The 20,747-nt window shown below is 42.6% G+C and overlaps 1 protein-coding gene across 1 annotated transcript in view; it reads right to left on the bottom strand.

Moving 5' to 3' along the window:
- pfdn1.L (prefoldin subunit 1 L homeolog) overlaps positions 1–16,982 on the bottom strand; it is a 21,826-nt gene extending 4,844 nt beyond the window's left edge. Inside the window, exons 1-3 of the mRNA XM_018252114.2 lie at positions 16,831–16,982; positions 14,684–14,850; positions 7,390–7,474 (exon numbers count right to left, since the gene is read on the bottom strand). Of these exons, the coding sequence (XP_018107603.1) occupies positions 7,390–7,474; positions 14,684–14,850; positions 16,831–16,863 (285 nt within the window). The 5' untranslated portion in view covers positions 16,864–16,982. The remainder of the gene's footprint in view (positions 1–7,389; positions 7,475–14,683; positions 14,851–16,830) is intronic.
- Between the last annotated feature and the right edge of the window lie 3,765 nt (positions 16,983–20,747).

Here is a 20,747-nt window from a genome sequence, read left to right as displayed (position 1 = left end):
TTCAATGAGGTACTGCAGGGCGCCTCTAGAAATCCGAGAGTCCAAAATCTTCTTTACTTCGAACTCTTGATGCCCATCTACAATGACAGGAACTGGGGAAGGAGAAGAAGAAGAAGAAGAAGAAGAAGAAGAAGAAGAAGAAGAAACTGCAGGTTTAAGCAAAGAAACGTGGAAAGCATTGGGGATCCGCATCTCATGAGGAAGTTGCAACCGCACAGCCACAGGATTGATGATCTCGGTGATAGGGAAGGGACCAATAAACTTGGGACCAAGTTTAGGTGAAGGAACTTTGAGGCGAATATTGCGAGTAGACAGCCAGACCTTGTCACCAGGAACATACAGAGGGGAAGAAACTCTCCTCTTGTCAGCAAACTTTTTCTGTGCAAGGGAACTCTTCTCTAAGTTGACAATAGTAGCCTGCCAGATGGCCGACATGTGGGCAGCTTGATCGTTGGCGGCAGGAACATTTCTGAGCAGAAGATCTTGAGGAAAAGCCAAGGGGTTAAGACCATAAACACAAAAAAAGGAGACTTTTCAGAAGAAGAGTGCAAGGCATTGTTATGTGCAAATTCGGCCCAAGGAAGGAGGTCAGCCCAATCATCCTGACACAGGGATACATGACATCAGAGGAACTGTTCAAGAGCCTGGTTAACCCTTTCTGCCGCTCCATTAGACTGGGGATGATATGAAGAAGAAAACTGAAGGGAAATATTAAGGGCTTTACAAAGAGACCTCCAAAACTTAGAAATAAATTGGGACCCACGGTCAGAGACAATCTCAGCAGGAAAACCATGGAGACGAAAAATATGTTTAATGAATAAAGAAGAAAGTTCTGGAGCTGAAGGAAGTTTCCGAAGAGGAATAAAGTGTGCCATCTTACTAAATCTGTCAATCACCACCCAGATGACAGTGTAGCCGGAGGAAGCAGGAAGATCCACAATGAAATCCATTGCCAAATGGGTCCAAGGGCGGGAAGGAACAGGCAAAGGTAAAAGTAGGCCTTTGGGAGGAGAATGTCCAGATTTGGATACAGCACAAGTGGAGCAGGAGGAAACAAAGTCTTTAACATCCTTTCTTAAAGAAGGCCACCAGACGAGACGAGATAAAAGTTCAGTCGTTTTTTTAATTCCAGGATGACCGGCCTGCTTCGAGCTGTGAGATTGGACCAGAATGGAATGACGAAGCTCAGGAGGAACAAAGGCTACGCCTACAGGAGTTTCCACAGGAGCAGAAGCTTGAATAGACAAAAGATGAGAAGCAAGGGAAGGAAACAGGGCGGCAATGATCTTTGTAGGAGGCACAATGGATTCTGGGTCTTCAGAGATGGGGTTTTCGGGGGTAAAACTTCGGGAAAGAGCATCCGCTTTCTTGTTTCTTGAACCAGGACGAAAAGTTAAGATGAAGTTAAAACGTGAGAAGAACAGTGCCCATCTGGCTTGTCGGGGATTGAGGCGTTTAAGGGTCTGGATATACTCTAGGTTTTTGTGGTCGGTGAAGATGGATACGGGGACCGATGACCCTTCAAGTAAGTGTCTCCACTCTTCTAGAGCAAGTTTGACAGCCAGTAACTCACGGTTCCCCACGTCATAATTTCTTTCGGAGGAGGAAAACTTCTTGGAAAAGAAGGCACACGGATGCAGTTTACCATCAGAAGAGGATCTTTGAGATAATATTGCTCCTGCTCCAATATCCGAGGCATCTACTTCGATGAAGAAAGGTTGGAGAGGTTCAGGGTGCCTAAGGATTGGGGCAGACGAAAAGGATTCTTTAAGAGTCTTGAAAGCTTCCAAGGCTAGTGGAGACCAATGCTGAGTTTTACCCCCTTTACGTATAAGAGCAAGAATTGGAGCAATCTTTGACGAAAAACCTTTAATGAATTGTCTATAATAGTTAGCAAAGCCGATGAATCTTTGGACAGCCTTGACACTGGTGGGAAGAGGCCAATCTTGAATTGACGAAACCTTGGCTGGATCCATCTTGAAGCCTTGTTGGGAAATGATGTATCCTAGGAAAGAAATGGTTGATACTTCAAAGGAACATTTCTCCAACTTGGCAAACAGATTGTTTTTTTGTAGACGGGAAAGAACTTCTTGAACCTGATGACGATGTTCTTGAAGGTTTTTGGAAAAAATAAGAATATCGTCCAAATAAACGACCACATATTGCCCCAACAAATCCCGGAAGATATCATTAACGAATTCTTGAAAGACCGCAGGAGCATTGCAAAGGCCGAAGGGCATAACCAAGTACTCATAATGCCCGTCACGTGTATTGAATGCGGTCTTCCATTCGTCTCCTTCTCTGATCCGGATAAGATTGTAGGCCCCACGCAGATCTAGTTTGGTGAAGAGGCTTGCACCCTTGAGCTGGTCGAACAATTCAGAGATGAGAGGAAGAGGGTAACGATTTTTCACCGTAATTTTGTTTAAACCCCTGTAGTCAATGCAGGGCCGCAAACCGCCGTCTTTCTTTTCCACAAAGAAGAATCCAGCCCCGGCCGGAGAGGAAGATGGACGAATGAACACCCTTTGGAGGTTTTCCTGGATGTATTCCTTCATAGCAGAAGTTTCGGAAGGGGAAAGTGGGTAGGTGCGGCCCCTAGGGGGCATGGATCCAGGAAGCAGTTCAATAGGACAGTCATAGGAACGATGAGGAGGTAAGGTTTCAGCAGACTTCTTGTTGAAAACATCTGAGAAGGCTTGGTAAACTGGAGGTAAAGAAGAATTCGGGGTCACAGAAGAAACTTTAATAAGAGATTTGACAGGCAGACAGTTCTGTTGACAAAAAGGACTCCAGCGGGAGATCTGAGCAGAAGACCAATCAATGACTGGATTGTGGATACTCCAGACCAAGTACAATGGGAGTTGAAGGGCAGTCAATTAAGAGAAAAGACAGTCTTTCTAGATGCATCGTTCCCACAGTGAGAGAAAGTTCCAGGGTAGACTGTGAAATAATAGCAGAAGATAAAGGACGATCATCAATGGCAAGAACTCGAAGGGGAACAGTCAAGGGTTGGAGAGGAATGGAATGTTTTCCGGCAAAATCCTTGTCTATGAAATTCCCTGCTGCACCAGAGTCGAGGAAAGCTTGGGAAGAAATCTTTTGGGTTCCAAACCGGATCTGTACAGGAAGAAGGAAACGTAGAGTAGAAGAATGGGGAGAAGGACCAATTCCACCCAGGTAAGTCTCCCCAAACATACCTAGGTGTTGGCGTTTCCCGGCTTCACAGGGCATTCATAGGCGAAGTGGCCCTTTCTCCCACAATAAAGGCAAAGACCAGCAGCCCTTCTCCGAAGTTTCTCCTGTTCGGAAAGGCGAGCCCGTCCTATCTGCATCGGTTCTTCAGCCGCAGGAGAAGAAGTTGCAGGAGAAGAAGTTGCAGGAGCCGCAGGAGAAGAAGGAGAGGGTGGGGAAGGAGCCAAACGGGAAAGAAATGGTCTCTGAAAGCGAGGAGCCAGTACTGGTTGAAATCTCTGGAATTTCCTTGCCCGCTCTCGATCAACTTGATGCTCCCTCACCTTCACTGCCAAGGCAATGAGATCTTCCCAGAGTGGAGGCATTTCACGGGACACCAGATCGTCCTTAATGCGCATTGCCAGCCCATTATAGAAGGCAGCATGATAGCTATCGTTGTTCCACGAAGTCTCAGCCACTAGGGTACGGAACTCGATGGCATACTCAGGAACTGTACGAGTGCCTTGCTGTAACAAGCGAGCAGAAGCTGAAGCAGATCGACCTGGGGCGTCGAACACCGTGCGAAGGTCACGGATGAAGGCCTTGGCATCGTCAATGACCGGATCCTCCTTCTCCCAGAGAGGAGAAGCCCACTCCAGAGCTTTCCCTTGCAGGCGGGTGATGATATAGCCCACCTTCGCTCGCTCCGAGACAAACTGACCTGGAAGCAGGGTGAACTGGATCTCACACTGATTGATGAAACCACAGCATGATTCCGGATCACCGCTGTACAGAGGAGGTGCAGGGATGCGAGGTTCGGAAATCTGGAGTGGAGTAGCTGGAACCGGCGGACGAACTGGAGCCACTGGAGACAAGGCAGACAATTTCTCCAGGATTGCTTCTAGTGCCTGGCCGAAGTGGGTTTGCTGGGCTTCGTAGGTCTGCATGCGGGAAGCCAAACCACAAACGGCTCTGCCGACATCTGTAGGGACATGAGGCTCCTCAGTAGGCCCAATTATAATGTAAGGCCCGAGGGCCCCGAGGTAGTAAGGACCAAGGAGGAGGTAACAAAGTCCGAGTTCGCAGTACAGAAGGAGTAGGCAATAGAATAGTCGTAAACAGGCAGTAGAATCAGTTCAGGCAGACAAGGTTCAAAGACGAGAGTTCAGGCAAGGTCGGTACACAAGATAATCAATGATAAACACACCCAGGAATCAGCAAGCGAAAACCTATAATTGGGCATTGAGGAGACTCTGAAGCTGCTTTAAATAGGCCTGGGTATGGCGCCAATTTTGGACGCGCTGACGTCATGACGCGGACGCACTGACGCCAGCGTCCTGACGCCGACGCACATTCTGACGCCGGCGTCCGTTCCGACGCCGGCGACCAATCCGAGGGCGAAAAGACGCTGATGTCATAGTGCTGCGACCAGCAGGATCCAGGAGGCCGCCATCTTGGACGCCATCTTGGCCGCCATCTTGGAGAAGACAATCGGTTTCCATTACAGGGGGTCACCAGGGCCTTTATCTTAGTTGGGATAAAGATCAAGGTAGTGTTTTATATTAGGGGGGCACAAGTGTATCGGGCCTGGGCCTGAAGGGGGGCCTGGCTGTGCTGAACTTTTCTAAAGAGCAGGGCCCCCTTTGACATTGCAGAAGCCGCGCCGCCTCCTTCCGAAGTCCAAACATGTGGAAGTGCTTAAAAACCCGAAGTCACGAAGTGGTAAAAAGACCCAAAGTCACGTAAAAAGCCGAAATTGAAGTTCTGAAACGGCGAAAAGACCCGAAGTCACAAAAGGAGGCGAAGTAGAAGTCCTGAAGCCACAAATTCCTCTGAACACCAATGTGTATTTTTTTAATCCCCTGGCCACCAAAGTATTATTTTAATATTTTTTAGGCCCCTGGCGCCAATGTCTTTTTAAAAAATGTTCTTTGGGGTCCCAATTTATTTTCTAACTTGTAAGGAGGGCCCTGGCACCAATGCTTTTTTAAAAAACTTTTATGGGGGGCCCTAGCACCGGTATTTTTTTTTTTTTAACTTATAGGGGGCCCTGGTCCCTAATAGCTTTTTATAACTTGTGTGTGGGGGGTTACCTTTTTTATTGCTGATGTCTGTGTGGTCTTTTAACTGTGATGTGGCGCGGGCGGGATCTGGGGCGGGGCTTGGGGGCCCGGGTGTGTGGGGCCCCGACAATTTTCTTGTAGGGGGCCCCATGATTTCTAACCATCTTGGAAAGTGTCTGTGACACTCACATGCTCAGTGGGCTCTGAGCAGCTGTTGAGAAGCTAAGCTTAATTATCAAGCATCGCTAATTATCAAGCAGAAAATTAGGTTGGCCTGTAATATAAACTGATGCTACAGGGCTGATTATTGTGCTGCCGTGTAGTAATTATCTGTATTAATTACTAATCAGCCTTATATTGTGACATTTATATTCTATGTGTACTGTATATTGTAAGTGGGTCCCTAAGCTCAGTAAGTGACAGCAGCACAGAGCATGTGCAGTGAATCAGCAGAAAAGAAGATGGGGAGCTACTGGGGCATCTTTGGAGAGACAGATCTTCCCTGCTAAAGGGCTGTGGTTGCCTTGGGCTGGTACACAAGCCAAATACATAATGTACAATATTTCTAGGCTAGTTCTTTAGTTAGGCTTTACTTCTCCTTTAAGTCTACTAAAAATAATTTAAACATTGAATGAACCCAACAGGTTGGTTTTGCCTCCAATAAGGATTAATTTATCTTACTTGGGAACAAGTACGAGCTACTGTTTTATTATTAAAAAGAAAAAGGAAATCATTTATAACATTTTGAATTCTTTGATTAAATTGGAGTCTGTGTGAGATGGCCTTTCTGTAATTCAGAGCTTTCTGGAAAACAGATCCCATACCTGTACAGGAATCTGCTGGATGCCAAAGCACAAGGTTTATAGGTATTTACCCTTAGGGGAAGGGAACTGGATGAACAGGGTATAGTTCCGTTAAGGGAGTCCTCTCCATGATGAAATCATGTTAAATAGAAATCTTGAATCTTTGCACAGAAGATTTAGCTGTCACACTTACTATGTTTTAAATTTATTTGGAATACCACTCATCAGCATGACAAAGTGAATGATTTTTGGCATGTAGCAGACTTTTCCCCATGCCAGCTCAAAAAAACGAGAGTAACATTTTCCGAATGAAGTCACTTTTTCCAGCGACACTACTCACTGAACATTACACCCTCTTTTCAGACTCAGTTTAAAGAAATAAATTATGACACTGCCTTTTACAAACATTTGACTCTGTCAACATGAAGTGGCCAGACTTTTACTATTCAGCAATAGAAAGGGTCATTGCTGTGCACTAGTCAATCTGCTGGTACTAGTGCTTACGTTATGATCAGAGGTGTGCAGTTGTAGTTTAGCAGGTTCTCCAAACAACTCATTTTACAGGGGTTCTTCACCTTTAAAATAATTTTTAGTATGATGCAGAGTGTGATATTTGGAGACAAGTTGCAATTGGTTGCTTAGAATTAGCCAGTCTCTAACACTCTATAAATTTATTTAAGGGTGAACCACCCCTTTGCGTTCCCTTATCTTAAAATGTGTTTGGAAATATCTGTGCCTAAAGCTCACTTATATGTCTTGCTTACAGGTCTGCAGAAGCCAACTACTACTACTTTTTTTTTGGTAAACTGAATGTATTGCAAATTCTTCAAAAACGTGTAAAGCTGTCTTTTTAATCCTAACCCACCAGGGAAAGTATCCCTTCTGTCCCTAATTTTGCTGGGAGCCAAAATATGTCTAAAGCTGGCCATAGATGTTGAGATTTTTAAAAGATCCGATCCTCATCCTGAGACCACGATTTTCTCGGAACGATCGTACGAATTGACCATCAGCTAAAAAGACCAATTTGCCAGGAAAACAAAGGGGAGCTGCCTGCTTGGCCCTGCAAACATAGATAGATTACTCTGGGACCGACAAAGATTTTTTGACCTGGTCGATCAATTTCCTGACAGATGTCGGCCGAAAAATCATGAGATGTACGATCGTTCGAATCCCACTAACGGCACGATAATTTTGAAGGATTGGTCGGTGAAGAATCGTCGCATCTATGGGGAGCTTTAGTGTTTGATTCAACCTATAATAAAATATTATCAATACTGAGGATTGAATATAACCCCAGCTATCCACAGAACAGGTTAAAAAATACACAAAAAATTAATTGTAAAACCAACCTCCAACTCTGCAATTTTCTCATCAGCGACTTTTTGTTTATTTAAGAGCTGGTTGTGAATTGTATCTTTTGTTTGCAGGACAAACCTGTAAAAGAAAAAAGAACAGTTGCAGAATATCAACTTGATTTACTTGAAAAGCCACATTAAACATAAAAAACAGATTTATTCAAACTCTGCTAGGCTCATTAATACTCATAATGAGAAAACATATTTCAACAATCGCAGAGCATATCGACAAAAGTATATTGTTTGGAAAGCCTCATAAACGACAAAATATATTAGATTCAGTTTCCATAAAATGATGGGGTTTTTTTTGTTTTGTTTTTATGGTGAAATTTACTGCACGAGGCAAAGTTCTTGTGTTGAGGATCTTGCTTTGGAAAGTATGGGTATGGGATCGTTAATCATGCTTGGGACCTGGGGATTTCCGGACAACAAATCTTTCCAAAATTTGGATCTTCATAGGTTTGGAAAGTATGGGTATGGGATCCGTTATCCAGAATGCATGGTTTGGGGTTTTTCAGATAACAAATCTTTCCATAATTTGGATCTTCATATCTTAAGTCTACTAGAAAATCAGTACAAGCTACTGTTTTATTATTACAGAGAAAAAGGAAATCATTTTTAGAAATCTGGATTATTAGGATAAAGTGAAGTCTATGGGAGACGGTCTTTCCATAATACGGAGCTCTGTTTAATGGGTTTCCGGATAACAGATCCCACACATGTATGTCCATTTCTGGAGCGGTTCTTCGGAAATATAGTAATGCAAAGATATGGGGCTTTCCAAAGCAATTGTATTTTCACACATATAATAAAATATTAGGGATGCACCGAACCCATTTGGTTAAAGATTCGCTGAATACCAAACCAAATCCTAATTTCCATATGCAAATTAGGGGCAGGAAAGGAAAAAGTGGAAAAAAAATTCTTTTGTTACTATAATTCATGTGATTCCTACCCCCCTAATTTACATATGTAAATAAGGATTCAGATTCAGTTCGGCCAGGCACAAGGATTATGCCAAATCCTGCTGAGAAAGGCCAAATCCTTGCCGAATCCCGAACTGAATCCTGGATTCGGTGCATCCCTATAAAACATGGTTCTGATATGTCTCTATTAGTGATTTCCTGACGCGCACCCGGCCCTAACCCACCCTGCTGCAGCCCGCACCCCCCACACCCGTGCTTCCGGGGTCCTTTTATAGACCTGCGCTGCTGTTGACATCACAATGACGTCACAAAAGGGGCGGGGCGAGCAGACGCGAGACTATAAAACCGGAACCCGGAAGTCGGATGCCGGCATTTGAAGGTGGTGGGAGAGCAGGAGAAGAGCTCAACCCGTACTCGCCCGCAAGGAGCAGTGCGAGGTCGACCCGAACACGCCCGACCCGCGGGTATCGGGTCGGCCCGCACTTCACTAGTCTCTATGTTATGTACAATATGTATTTTTTATTTGTTGCAGAAGTGGCATTACACACACATTCTAAGATTTAGAAATCGTAGGTTCTTGTGAAATCAGAAATGGTATATTTTTCCGAGTTAAACAAATTCACCTCCTCCCTCCCAAAATGAAATGAGGGAGCACAAGCTGCTTACACGCTGACTGCCAGTAAATGTAAACGAAGTGCTAAATTCTTCTGGCAGTGAAAGGATTACAGTTTTCCATACGCACACATGTGTTAAGCATTAAATGCTGCAGCTTCATAGCATTGGGGTTGAATCAACAGCACTATTTGCATACAGTTTGTAGAACTTTCAACCCCCAAAGGTGTTCTTAGTTAGAAACCTCAGTGAATGTTTGGCCTTAACCCCATCGTGGACACCAAACAAATACACTAAAAAGTATAAAATATAAAATTTCAAGAACCTTGCATTTGTGATTCTTTACAAACAAAGGGCAAGTGCAGCCAATCAGATGCTTGCTTTCATTTCCTAAATCATACTAGAAGTGAATTACCGATTGGTGGCACTTGTTAGTAAACGAGCCCTCTATATATCATCCAAACTGTCATTACACCATCTACATATAACCGTGTCGAGGAACATTAATCTACACAAAGTAGCCCTATCAATCACTAGATATAGGAGCAAGTATCCTCTAATTAATATTATATAATAGTTGAATGATGGGCGCTGTATGTCGTTAAAATGCAATTCAAACGACCCAAGTGAACGAGCGGGTGCTCTTGCATTTCTGCAAGGAGACACATGTGATTCTAGCAAGTGAGCAGACAGATTTTACAGGATCTGTTTCACTCCATGAGTCAGACGGCTATTAGTATCTGTCATTGGTTCCACCTATTACATTACCTCAAGTCACAAAAATAACACGTTATAACATGCTTCGGATTGCTAGACAGTTACACACGCATCAGAAAGCTACGATTGGGCTCTAAAATAAAACTTGTATGTGACATTTAAATAATGAATTAAATAAACTACGGGTGCGCTTCTCTTTGTGTACACAATGCTTCATTAATAAACTGTAATGATCGCGTTGCACTAAGTGGCCTTACGCACTTTATTTCGCTCATACATGTGTTATAAGAAATACAATTTGCTTTTATTTTCAGAAATTCTCATGCTTGTGACAATGAAAGGATCAGTAACATTTTGTAGCACCTACAATTTCTGCAACAAATGTGCCTTTTTTACGAAAACAATTTTTACACTACAGTCCCGCAGAAGCAACGAATGCCATTTAACCACCATTTATCTTCCTGTGTACAAGCTAATCCCATTGTATTCTATGCAGCTTATCTGTTATCTATGTATATCTGTGTATACATGGGCTTTTTTGCCCTCTGCAGCTTGAATGGCTGCCCTGACCACAACACAGCAGCTTTTTTTCAGCTATTTCTAAAAAATAAAAAACTTTTTTTTGGTTTTACTGGGACTTTAAAGGGGTGGTTCACCTTCAAACACCTAGTTGTTTTAAGATAGACCATCAGAAATAACGACTTTTTCCAATAACTTTCTATTTTCTACATGTCACCGTTTTTCTAATATTAAAGTGTAATTTTTCACCTTCTAAAGCAGCTCTGGGAAGGTGGGGGGTCACCGACCCTGCAAACTGTTCTAAATTGATACATTTAGTGGATACATTTCTTATCTTTGCCCTGCTGAGCAGAATCTCTGGGTTTCATTACAGGCAGCTGTTAGAATTGAAACAATAGTTGCTAATACTCCAGAGATGCTGCTGAGAAATATATCAACTAAATGTTGCAAAATGTTAACAGTTTAGAGTCTGCACCTGAATTACTGAGCTGCCAGACTCAAACACCAGAGACAGGCCAAAAGTAGAATTTCCGCACTTCCTCTCCTTTCCTATTATATTCCTGCTTGGTGGTGAAGAGCTCCCTAGACGGTCAGCACACGTCAAACATATGAGTAACAGCAAAATGGAAGAGAGTCGCACAAAACCTGATGAAGGGAGGGTGAAAACCACCCCGAAACGTTGATACACAGGTGGTAAAGAATAAAAGGGGTAAGCTCCCCAAATGCAATAATTGTGGTGTTGCGCGACTCTTCCATTTTGCTGTTACACACCAGAGACAGAAACATTTAACTTTAAACTTAAATTTTGGAAAAACTGTATAAAATAAATAATGGAAAGTAATTGAATAAAGTCTTTAATTCTGGGGAACAATCTGAAAACAACTGAACTGAAAAAAAGTGTTTGGAAGGTGAACAACCCCTTTAAATATCCAAATATCCAATAACACCAGGTCCCAAGCTTTCTAGAAGAAGATCCCATACTTGTTCTCTATACATTATAACTTTTTCAACTACTTTCTATTTTTTGCCATTTTTTAAAATAAAAACAAAGCAAACATAGTGCCCGTTGGCCAAAGCCATTTTATTTAAATAGACAAATCCAACACACCCACAGAGGGGTACTGACATAAGTTTTGATTTAGTTTGCATGTTCTGATAATGTTGCAGATCAGAATCCTCTGTTTCCCTATCTCAATATCTCCTCCTGACTATATCTTTACTGAAACCAGACTTTCCTAGCCCCCCATTCTCCCCTCCCATAAACCAAGGTAGCCCCTTCCATGAAGTCAACCCAAAAGGCAATCGTCAGGGTTGGACTGGGGTGTGCAAGACTGCTACCCAGGGGCCCCCACACCCCCCTCTACCAGCATCTCTCCCCCACACCTTATACTTACTTTTGCCGCAATAGGGGGAGGGAGGTCAGTGGTGAGCGACGGCCAAGGGAAGGTGGGGATCGGGTCTGGGTAAACAGGGTCCAACAGGTTTTTTCCTGGTGTCCAACTTTGCAGTCAGTTTTGGGGAGTTCTGTGTGGCCTCTACAACCAACAGTGAGACCCCACAGCTGCCAGTAAAGACAGAAAACACTTGCAGTGCTGCTGCAAGCACCACTTAATTCACAGCTGCACTCAGCTATATTTTGGGAGTAACTGGGAGTGGATCTGTGCACCCCATTGGCATTTGGGAGACAAGACTTATTGGGAATATTTCATTGCATAAATGTGCAAACAGATTCTGAGAAGAAGTATGACAGCAGAGCATCAATACTACAATTCCTCAGTCAAGTGCATGTGTTAAACAGCAAAATGAGGCATGGTGTATATTTGTGGGGGTTGTCTTGCCTCCTGGAGTGGAACTAGGGGTAGGCAGAAGAGGCACGTGCCTAGGACACAAAGCTTCTGGGGTGCCAGGCACATACCTACCCTGTTGCCTACCCCTAGTCTGGCTGAGCAAGCTCTGCTCTCCAACTTCAAAGTGTGCATGGATGTGTGTCTGTCCACAGTTGTTTGTGTGCATGCGGGGGGTGACCCAGCCGGGGTTGCCTGGGACGCCCTGCTTGCATGCCACAAAAAAAAAAAAACATATTGGATCCTCTTCAGTCCCACAACCCTCACCGCTCAGGTGCCTGGCTGGGATTTGAGTAGACCACAGAGTGTGCAGCAAGATATTCTGTTATTCTGCTGCTCCTACTCTGAACTGCAGAACATTCCATATGAATATCGGCTCAGACAAGGATGATGCAGCTCAGAACCCTCCACAGAGGGTTATGTGCACCGTGTATATATATGTTATGGTGCTTACTTCAACTGGGCTATAAAGCACACATTTACATAGCAGATAATTTGTTTACAGTACGATGGTTTTAGTTTTTACACAAAGATAAACATGGGTCATTAAAGGAGAAGGAAAGGCTAAAACTAAGTAAGCTTTATCAGAAAGGTCTATATAAATACACCATTAAACCCTCAAAGTAATGCTACTCCGATTCCTCTGTCAAAAGAAACACCACATTTCTTTCCTTCTATTGTGTACTCATGGGCTTCTGCATCAGACTTCCTGTTTTCAGCTTAAACCTCCATGGCATGGGCTTGAGCATGCTCCGTTTGCTCCTCTCTCTGCTGTAATCTGAGCCCAGGGCTATGAGTGAGCAGGGAGAGATTCAGGCAGGAAGTTATGTCACACCAAGCTGATATGGCAGTTGCTATCCTAAACAAACAGAGAGAGCTTCTAGAGTCGTTTACTCAGGTATGGTAAAGCATTCTGCAGAATAAATATAGTTGTATAGCTTGCACTATTGTGGCTAATCTATTGGCAATAAACTGCCTCAGTAGCTTTCCTTCTCAAAGGACTATTCGCTAGGAAAACAAAAACAAAAACCCCAGACACAAACTTTATGTGCCTAGGTCCCTTTCACTCAAAGGTTCATGATTGCCATAACTGTTCCCAGTCACCTGACAGTACAGTGCTGCACTGACATAGGGGGTTACTTATTCCAGTACCAGAAAATCCAGAAACTATAAAATGCCACCTCTATCAATTGCTATCAATCAATTGCTATAAATGCCTCTTAATGCAAACTTAATTGTAATTACATTGTTAAAAAGCTTATAGAACATTTAAAAGATAAATATACTGATGCATTTTTGGCCATTAAAGAATAAGTTAAAACTTTTTTTTTTTTTTTTTAAATCTCTAAAATTACTCTACAAAGGACCAGAATAACATACCCTTCTCCCCCTCAGTCAGTCTAATTTTATATCTGAAAACTGGAACTCATTTAAGCTAGTTCTTGGTCTGGCGTAAAGCTCTGGCCCTTTTCTTTTGTGAGCTCTCCGTCCGTCTGTTGTGAAGATGGCCAAAGAGGTGCCTGCTGCGCATGCCTGATTGATTTCCATATGAGCAGGAGGCACAAGCCTGTACCAGAGAGACATATTTGACCGTCTTCAGAGTCAGAGAAAGAGGGAAGGCTCAGAGAAGTAAAGTGGCGGGGCTTCACGCAAGGCCATGAGTTAGCTGAAATGATCTGCCACTATTCAGCTTAATTTAGAAATGACATGAGACTGAATACAGAGAGAAAGATATTTTATTCTGGAGGGCTGTTTAGAGTGTTTTTATGTATTTTAAGAAAAACAATTTAAATCCATAAATTTTACAAATTCATGGATAGCACATATGGCAATGGTGATGTCAGGAAATCTAAAAGTTCTTCGTTTTTAAAGGGGTTGTTCACCTTTTGAGTTAACTTTTATTATGAGAGTGATATTCTAAAACTTCTGCAATTGGTTTTCAATTTTTATTATTTAAGGTTTTTGAGTTAGCTTTTTTTTCCAGCAGCTCTTTTATTTGCATTATAAAAATGTGGTATCTAGGGTCTAAATTACCATAGCAACCATGCATTGATTTGCATAAGAGACTATGTAGCCTTACAGAGCATTTGGGGTCAGTGACGCCCATTTGAAAGCGGAAAAGAGTCAGAAGAAAAAGGCAAATAGTTGTAAAACTATAAAAAAGTAAAATGATGAAAACCAATGGAAAAGTTGCTTAGAATTGGCCATTCTATTACATACTAAAAGTTTACTAAAAGGTGAACCACCCCTTTAACACTAGCCAGTCTTTAAATGCAGTAACTGGTATGGTCAAGCGGGAGTTACTTAGGAACACACTTACCAATTTTCAGTATGTGTATAGTAGTCCGGGGATCACAACCTATATCCATGTACTACAATCAGCTTGTTAATAGGGTGGGTTTGAAAATGTCGCCTGCCATTGGCCTATTATCTGTCTGTGTATGGTGCACGGTCAGATGAGGAACTGTTGCCATTGTTTGAGATGTCAGCATGAATGAGAGCACAATAGAGAGGCGGCCATAGAGAATATGACGCCTCATAAGGTAGCCACCTGTTTTGCCCGCAAGTGGATTGGTCAGCCTGTGATTACTCACCTTAAAACCTTTCTTTACACATAAAACGACAAGTTAATGCATGACTGTATGAGCAGAGTAAAACAGCTTTACTTACATTCTTCCTACTCCTTCATACATAGGCGTGGAGTCAGACAGGGTCTTAATTTCTGCACCGGTAAGATACGCATGCTTCTTTGTCCTATTTAGTTGTTCAATTTGTAAATCCGCAAGTTTAACCTTCTGTTGGGTATCAAGAACTTTGGCTTGCAGTTCAGTGAAAGCCTGAAACACAAAACAGGGCTTATAACAATCTGTATCAGCAATATGTAGGACATATAGTGAATAAAGCACCCGATCTTGTAAAATATAAGAAATATAAGTTACAGAAGAGCCTTCGGCCTCGTGTTTTTATACAGGTCATGGAACTCCAAGGTGACTTCTAATATCCTCATATTTTGCAATAGGGGGCACTTTATTTATTATAATTAGGGATGCACAGAATCCTCTATTTTGGATTTGGCCGAACCCCTGAAACCCTCACGAAAGATTCGGCCGAATACTGAACCGGATCCTAATTTGCATATGCAAATTAGGGGTGTGAAGGGGAAAACTATTTTTACTTCCTTGTTTTGAGACAAAAGGTCACGCGATTTCCCTCCCTGCCCCTAATTTGCATATGTAAATTAGGATTCGGTTCAGCCAGGCAGAAGGATTTGGCTGAATCTGAATCCTGCTGAAAAAGACCAAATCCTGGCCGAATTCCGAACCGAATCCTGGATTCGGTGCATCCCTAATTATAATACACAAGTTTCAGGGAGGCATGTAACATAATTAATAAAATTCAAAGATAAAGAGCCACACTCACACCAATCACTGTTTGAAGTCACAGGTGCACGCTGTCTCCTCTCTGCAAAAGGTTCTCACACATGGATTGAAGTAACTGCAGCAGCACTCTGTTCTGTGATAAATGATATTTATTCGTGCATCGGCAACGTTTCGAGCTTGATAAAGATCTGGTATAGCTCGAAACGTTGCCGATGCACGAATAAATATCATTTATCACAGAACAGAGTGCTGCTGCAGTTACTTCAATCCATGAGGGAGTCATGTAACAGAAATGACACTACTAAGCTCCGATTATACCCAATGACATTACTAAGCACTAAGGATAACATTTACAGCATATTCATGGCTCTTGTGTATTATATACAGATTAGTTGAAAAGGTGTACATCATAAAGTTAATCACAACCCTGTGCCAGAGGTAGTAACAAAATAACATAGAGAGAACACAGCACTCACAGGGTTTGCAGATTAATCACAGATTGTACACTCCTGACGAAGATCACTGAAGTGCACCAAATCTCAAAATTAGCACCCCCCCTTGACCCAAATCTCAGAGTAACTTAGCCCACCTTGTCCCAAATCTCAGAGTCAGTGACCCAAATTTCAGGGTAACTGCCCCCCTTGTCCCAAATCTTAGGGTTAGCCCCCCTTGACCCAGATCTCACCAGTAAGCCCTCAAAGTAATGCTGCTCTGAGTCCTCTGTCAAAAGAAACATCACATTTCTTTAATTCTTTTGTGTACACATGGGCTTCTGTATCAGAGTTCCTGTTTTCATCTTAAATCTCCAAGGCAGGGCTTGAGCATGCTCAGTTTGCTCCTCTCCCCCTCCCTGCTGTAATCTGAGCCTAGAACTGTGAGTGAGCAGGGAGAAACTCAGGCAGGAAGTGATGACACAACAAGCTAATATGGCAGCTGCTATCCTAAACAACAGAGAGTTTCTAGAGCAGTATGGCAAAGCATTAAAGCAGAATAAATATAGTCGTATAGCTAGCACTATTGTGGCTAATCTATTGGCATTAAACTGCCTCAGTAACTTTCCTTCTCTCTGCAGAACTATAGGGTGAAAAATGTTAATATAAAAGAATTACAGTTGTGCCCCAAATTTCAGGGTAACTTAGCACCCCTTGTCCCAGATATCAGGGTCAGCGCCCCCAATGTCATGGTGAGAGACAGGTGACACCCAGGTGTGAGCACATCACCCGCTGCTAAAGAGAAAAGAACGACTGACGTTTCCATTATTCCGCCGGCCGTGCACATTAGCTGTCGGCTCACACACACTCTATTCCAAAACACGTGCATGAGCATGCGGCAGCTATAGTCCCAGGCCACAGAATTTCATAAGGTTACACACTTGTTTCAATGACAGCACGGATGTGATTAAAACATACCGTATAAAATAAAAGCAGTTATTATTACCTTCTTCAGCTCTAGATCCACAGGGGTAGCCATGTTGCTGCCGGGCACATGCGCAATACTGTAGCGAGGAGACTAACTCCTATTGGCATCGTCATAGCAAACCGTCTTGTGATTGGCTCTTGGTGCTTCGCCGGTATTTCCCATTGGCTGTGGCTGAAGCTGGACGCTTGTTCTTGAGAGTGTCCTAAAATGCTTTCCGTACGGATGGTTTCCTTGAACAAATCGTTGCTACTACTTTGTTTTGCCACAGAAGCTGTTGTCAAGCTCTGTGTAGTGAGACCCAACGGTGTAACGTGTGATGTAATCAATAAAGCAATCTATGTGCGTGATTTATAGGCAGCAGTGACACAGTCATAGTAGTTAGTTTGCTGTGAACACAAGAGTATGTAAATAATATTACATGAAACTGGAAAATTTGGGGCTTATGGTATCCCTATTTAATCCATATTTATTTATGGTGAAACATGAAACAATGGTCCCTTATTTCCATAGGTAGTTCTAATGGCTGAGCACGAGGGGCCCGGGCCATTTTAGGGGCACAGCTGAGGGGAATCCAGCCCTGCCAATAAGTTATTAGAGTTCAACTGTCACCTACAAGTTAGAAACCAAAAGCTAAGATCTGATTGGTTGCTATGGGCAACATCACCAGTGCTGTTTGTCTCCAGTGTTTCTGTTAAATAGGCCCCAAATTGAACTATGCATTTGCCACATGCCAAACGGGTGGGCAGTCAGAGGTAGGGTGGCACTATAGACAAATACCGCTCTGGCAGGCAGAGGATTCATTGCTTGAATATTAGGGATGCACCAAATCCAGGATTCGGGTCGGGATTCAGCCAGGATTCGGTCTTTTTCTGCAGGATAAGGATTCGACCTTGTGTGTGACCAAACCGAATACAAATCCTAATTTGCATATGTTAATTAGGTGGGGGAAGGGAAATCATGTGACTTTTCATCTCAAAACAAGGAAATAAAACTTTTTTTCCCCACTTTTTCCTTTCCCGTCTCTAATTTGCATATGCAAATTATGATTTGGTTCGGTATTTGGCCGAATCTCTCAAATAGGATTCGGGCCAAACCCAAATAGTGGATTCGGTGCATCCTATTGAATATAACTGCATGGAGCAACATGGGAATCACAGTGACCATGTCAGTGCATCTGTAGATAACAGAGCAGACGACCCCTAATTTCTTCAGGAATTACCCAATTGTAGCCTCTTTCACCCTCGCTCTCCCATCACCCTACAGTAGCATTCATTGACATGACAGGGATCATTTGCACATGTATAGGTAGTTCATCATCTTTAGATTGGCCTGATTGGTTGTTACAGGCAATTTTGCCAGTGATGTTTATCTTCAATGCTATTAAATATTGCCTATAGCGTGTCACATCTGGATAGGGCAAAATTGTTCAGCGGCACGCTGCAAGGTTCCCTGAATTCTGCTGTCCTGGCTTGACAGCTGTCCAGTTTTCCCCTCAAATCCACCCGCCCACCCAGCCCAGGTTTTACTGCTCTGAATCCCAAACAAATCAAAATCAAAACAAATCTTGATTCCCTGCCAATATGTTTCCTAATTCTGCCACAGACATCATCAAACTGTAGTCACTCCACTCCCAACTTTATCGCCCCAATATTATGTGTGATATCATCACCCTGCCCCTTTTTATGTCATGCAGCTTTAGAAAATTGAAAAGGTGGCAGGCAATCCTACCTGCAGGTATGGAGATCACCTCTTGGAAATGTATCATTTATTATTTTCCTTATTATATGGTTAGTTTATGCAGTGGTATTTTTAAGGCTTTTTCCACTAACCTGCAAGCTAGAAATTGAACTGGCAATAAAATGGTCAGTCTGACAATACCCTGAAAGTCATTCAAATGTGTTTTCATATAACTGTCGCTTTGTTAATGTTAGGAGGGTGCCAAGGAGGTAACAGTTGTTATTAACAACCACGGTGCTTAATCAAACCAGTGCAGAAAAGATCTGTTAAAGGAGACATATTGTGTAAAAAATAGGAATGTACAAGTGCATTACACTCATTTAGATACAGAAGAATTGTGCTTAAAGTAGTGTTTCAGGCTGATTTATTGAATATTTCTGCAAAAATCCTAATAATCCCTCCCTTCCCTTCCACTTCCTGCTCCCTGAATTCCCAGGCTGTGCAGGAGACCAGGCGGATCTCAGCTCACTGCACTGTAGGACAGGAACCAATCAGCAGCTAGCAGGACCTGATAGGGAACTGGAACCTGTCTGTGCTTGTGTGACTGCAGGGCTGTGTTTGGCTGTCCCCCTCCTACTGTGCTTCTGGCAGGGACCATTAGGACATGCCCACTCCTCATTCGAAATACGACAGGGACCAGAAAACATCTATAGGGAGCTCCAATAAAGTGGCTATTTTTAAAGATAATGTTAATTTTTAGCACCATGTAAAAGCAACACCATATATTACCTATAATTGCCTACAAAATTAGGGGTTTTTTCCTCGATGTTTCCTTTAATTTAATGAGGATGCCAGAGGATTAGATCTTTGCCCACCTACATTCTGGGCCAAATTGGGCTGTTCCAATTTTGTGGTCCCCAGTTAATAATAGTAACGGGCACTTATACAGGCCTGTTGGGAGAGGACCACATCAACATGCCAAAGCAGTCCCTGCCTGGTGAGATTTTTCTTTTGTATTATAATTTTTATTAGGTTTAAGAATATTATAACATTACACTGATAGCAGATCATAATTCTATAAGTATAACAGCAAATTACAAAGAAGTAAGACATCATGCCAATGTCTATATAAGGTCATACATGAGTATCAGTTCTCAGTGTAACAAGCATTTGTGTGTGTAGGGGGAGGATGGGGGAAGGTTGAAGGGATAAGTAAGGGGGGGTTTTCCTCTTACATCTGGCTAATTTTATCCAGTGGTTTGGCCTAGGGCTGTTTGAATTCAGCGTCATCCTTGAATAGTATCCATGAGTGGTGTGTGCAGAGGTTTCTTCGAACCCTCTAATTTCCTCCACATTCAAGATCCACTCTTTCAAAGTGGGTAATATCAGGTATGTCCAGTATCTGGGTGCAACAACTTAGCTGCATTGAGGAGGAGTGAAAGAGGAGAGATTTTAAAGTTTATTCTTCTTCCGACATTATGAATAAAAGAACAAATGCAGAATGGGGCTTCCACTGGGGAACATTTTGAGTAGTCTGTATGACATGTGGTACCATTTGGTTAGGGTTTTATAACCGAGCTCCCAAATCGTGGTGCATCTAGAGCTTTCCATCAGGTTTCTGATCATATTGGATACTTCTGTCTCTGTCAGAGTCCGATCTTTCATCCAAGATTTAACAAGTGGGAGGTTCAGAAGCTTGTTCGTTCCATGTCCGATCTTTCATCCAAGATTTAACAAAGGGGAGGTTCAGAAGCTTGTTCGTTCCATGTCCGATCTTTCAGCCAAGATTTAACAAAGGGGAGGTTCAGAAGCTTGTTCGTTCCATGGAGATTTTTATAAATGATAGATAGGTGTTTTGTGGAGGGTGAATGTGCCATTGTCCTGCAGATGTATGGTCATGAAGTGGTCATAGGGGACCACTATAGGGGAAATTTTGCAATCAGCGTGTTAGGTGTGGTTGGCTTTGCGTTTAATTGGTAATTCTTCAGCAATTCTCTCAGTATTATGTATAATATGTCCACTGGGAGTCTTAAGCTTTGGAATATAGTTTTTAGTCATTTTAGACTTAACTGTCTTGGCCAATAATTTCCCAAATTTGTCTCCATGGTAATAATAGAGTTGTAATTATTTTTTTTGGTATATGTGTCTAACATGTTACCTAATTGTTTTCTAGCTGTGGTCAGCTCCTGTGCCAATTGTTGGGTGTGTGAAGCTTTATGCTATGATTCTCATGTTCTAAATTTTGTCAAGTAGTCTTA

The sequence above is a fragment of the Xenopus laevis genome, chromosome 3L (genome assembly GCF_017654675.1).
Source record: "Xenopus laevis strain J_2021 chromosome 3L, Xenopus_laevis_v10.1, whole genome shotgun sequence".
Taxonomy (NCBI): Eukaryota; Metazoa; Chordata; class Amphibia; order Anura; family Pipidae; genus Xenopus; species Xenopus laevis.
Note: the sequence above shows the minus strand (reverse complement) of the source record. Positions and strands in the feature narration are given on the sequence as shown.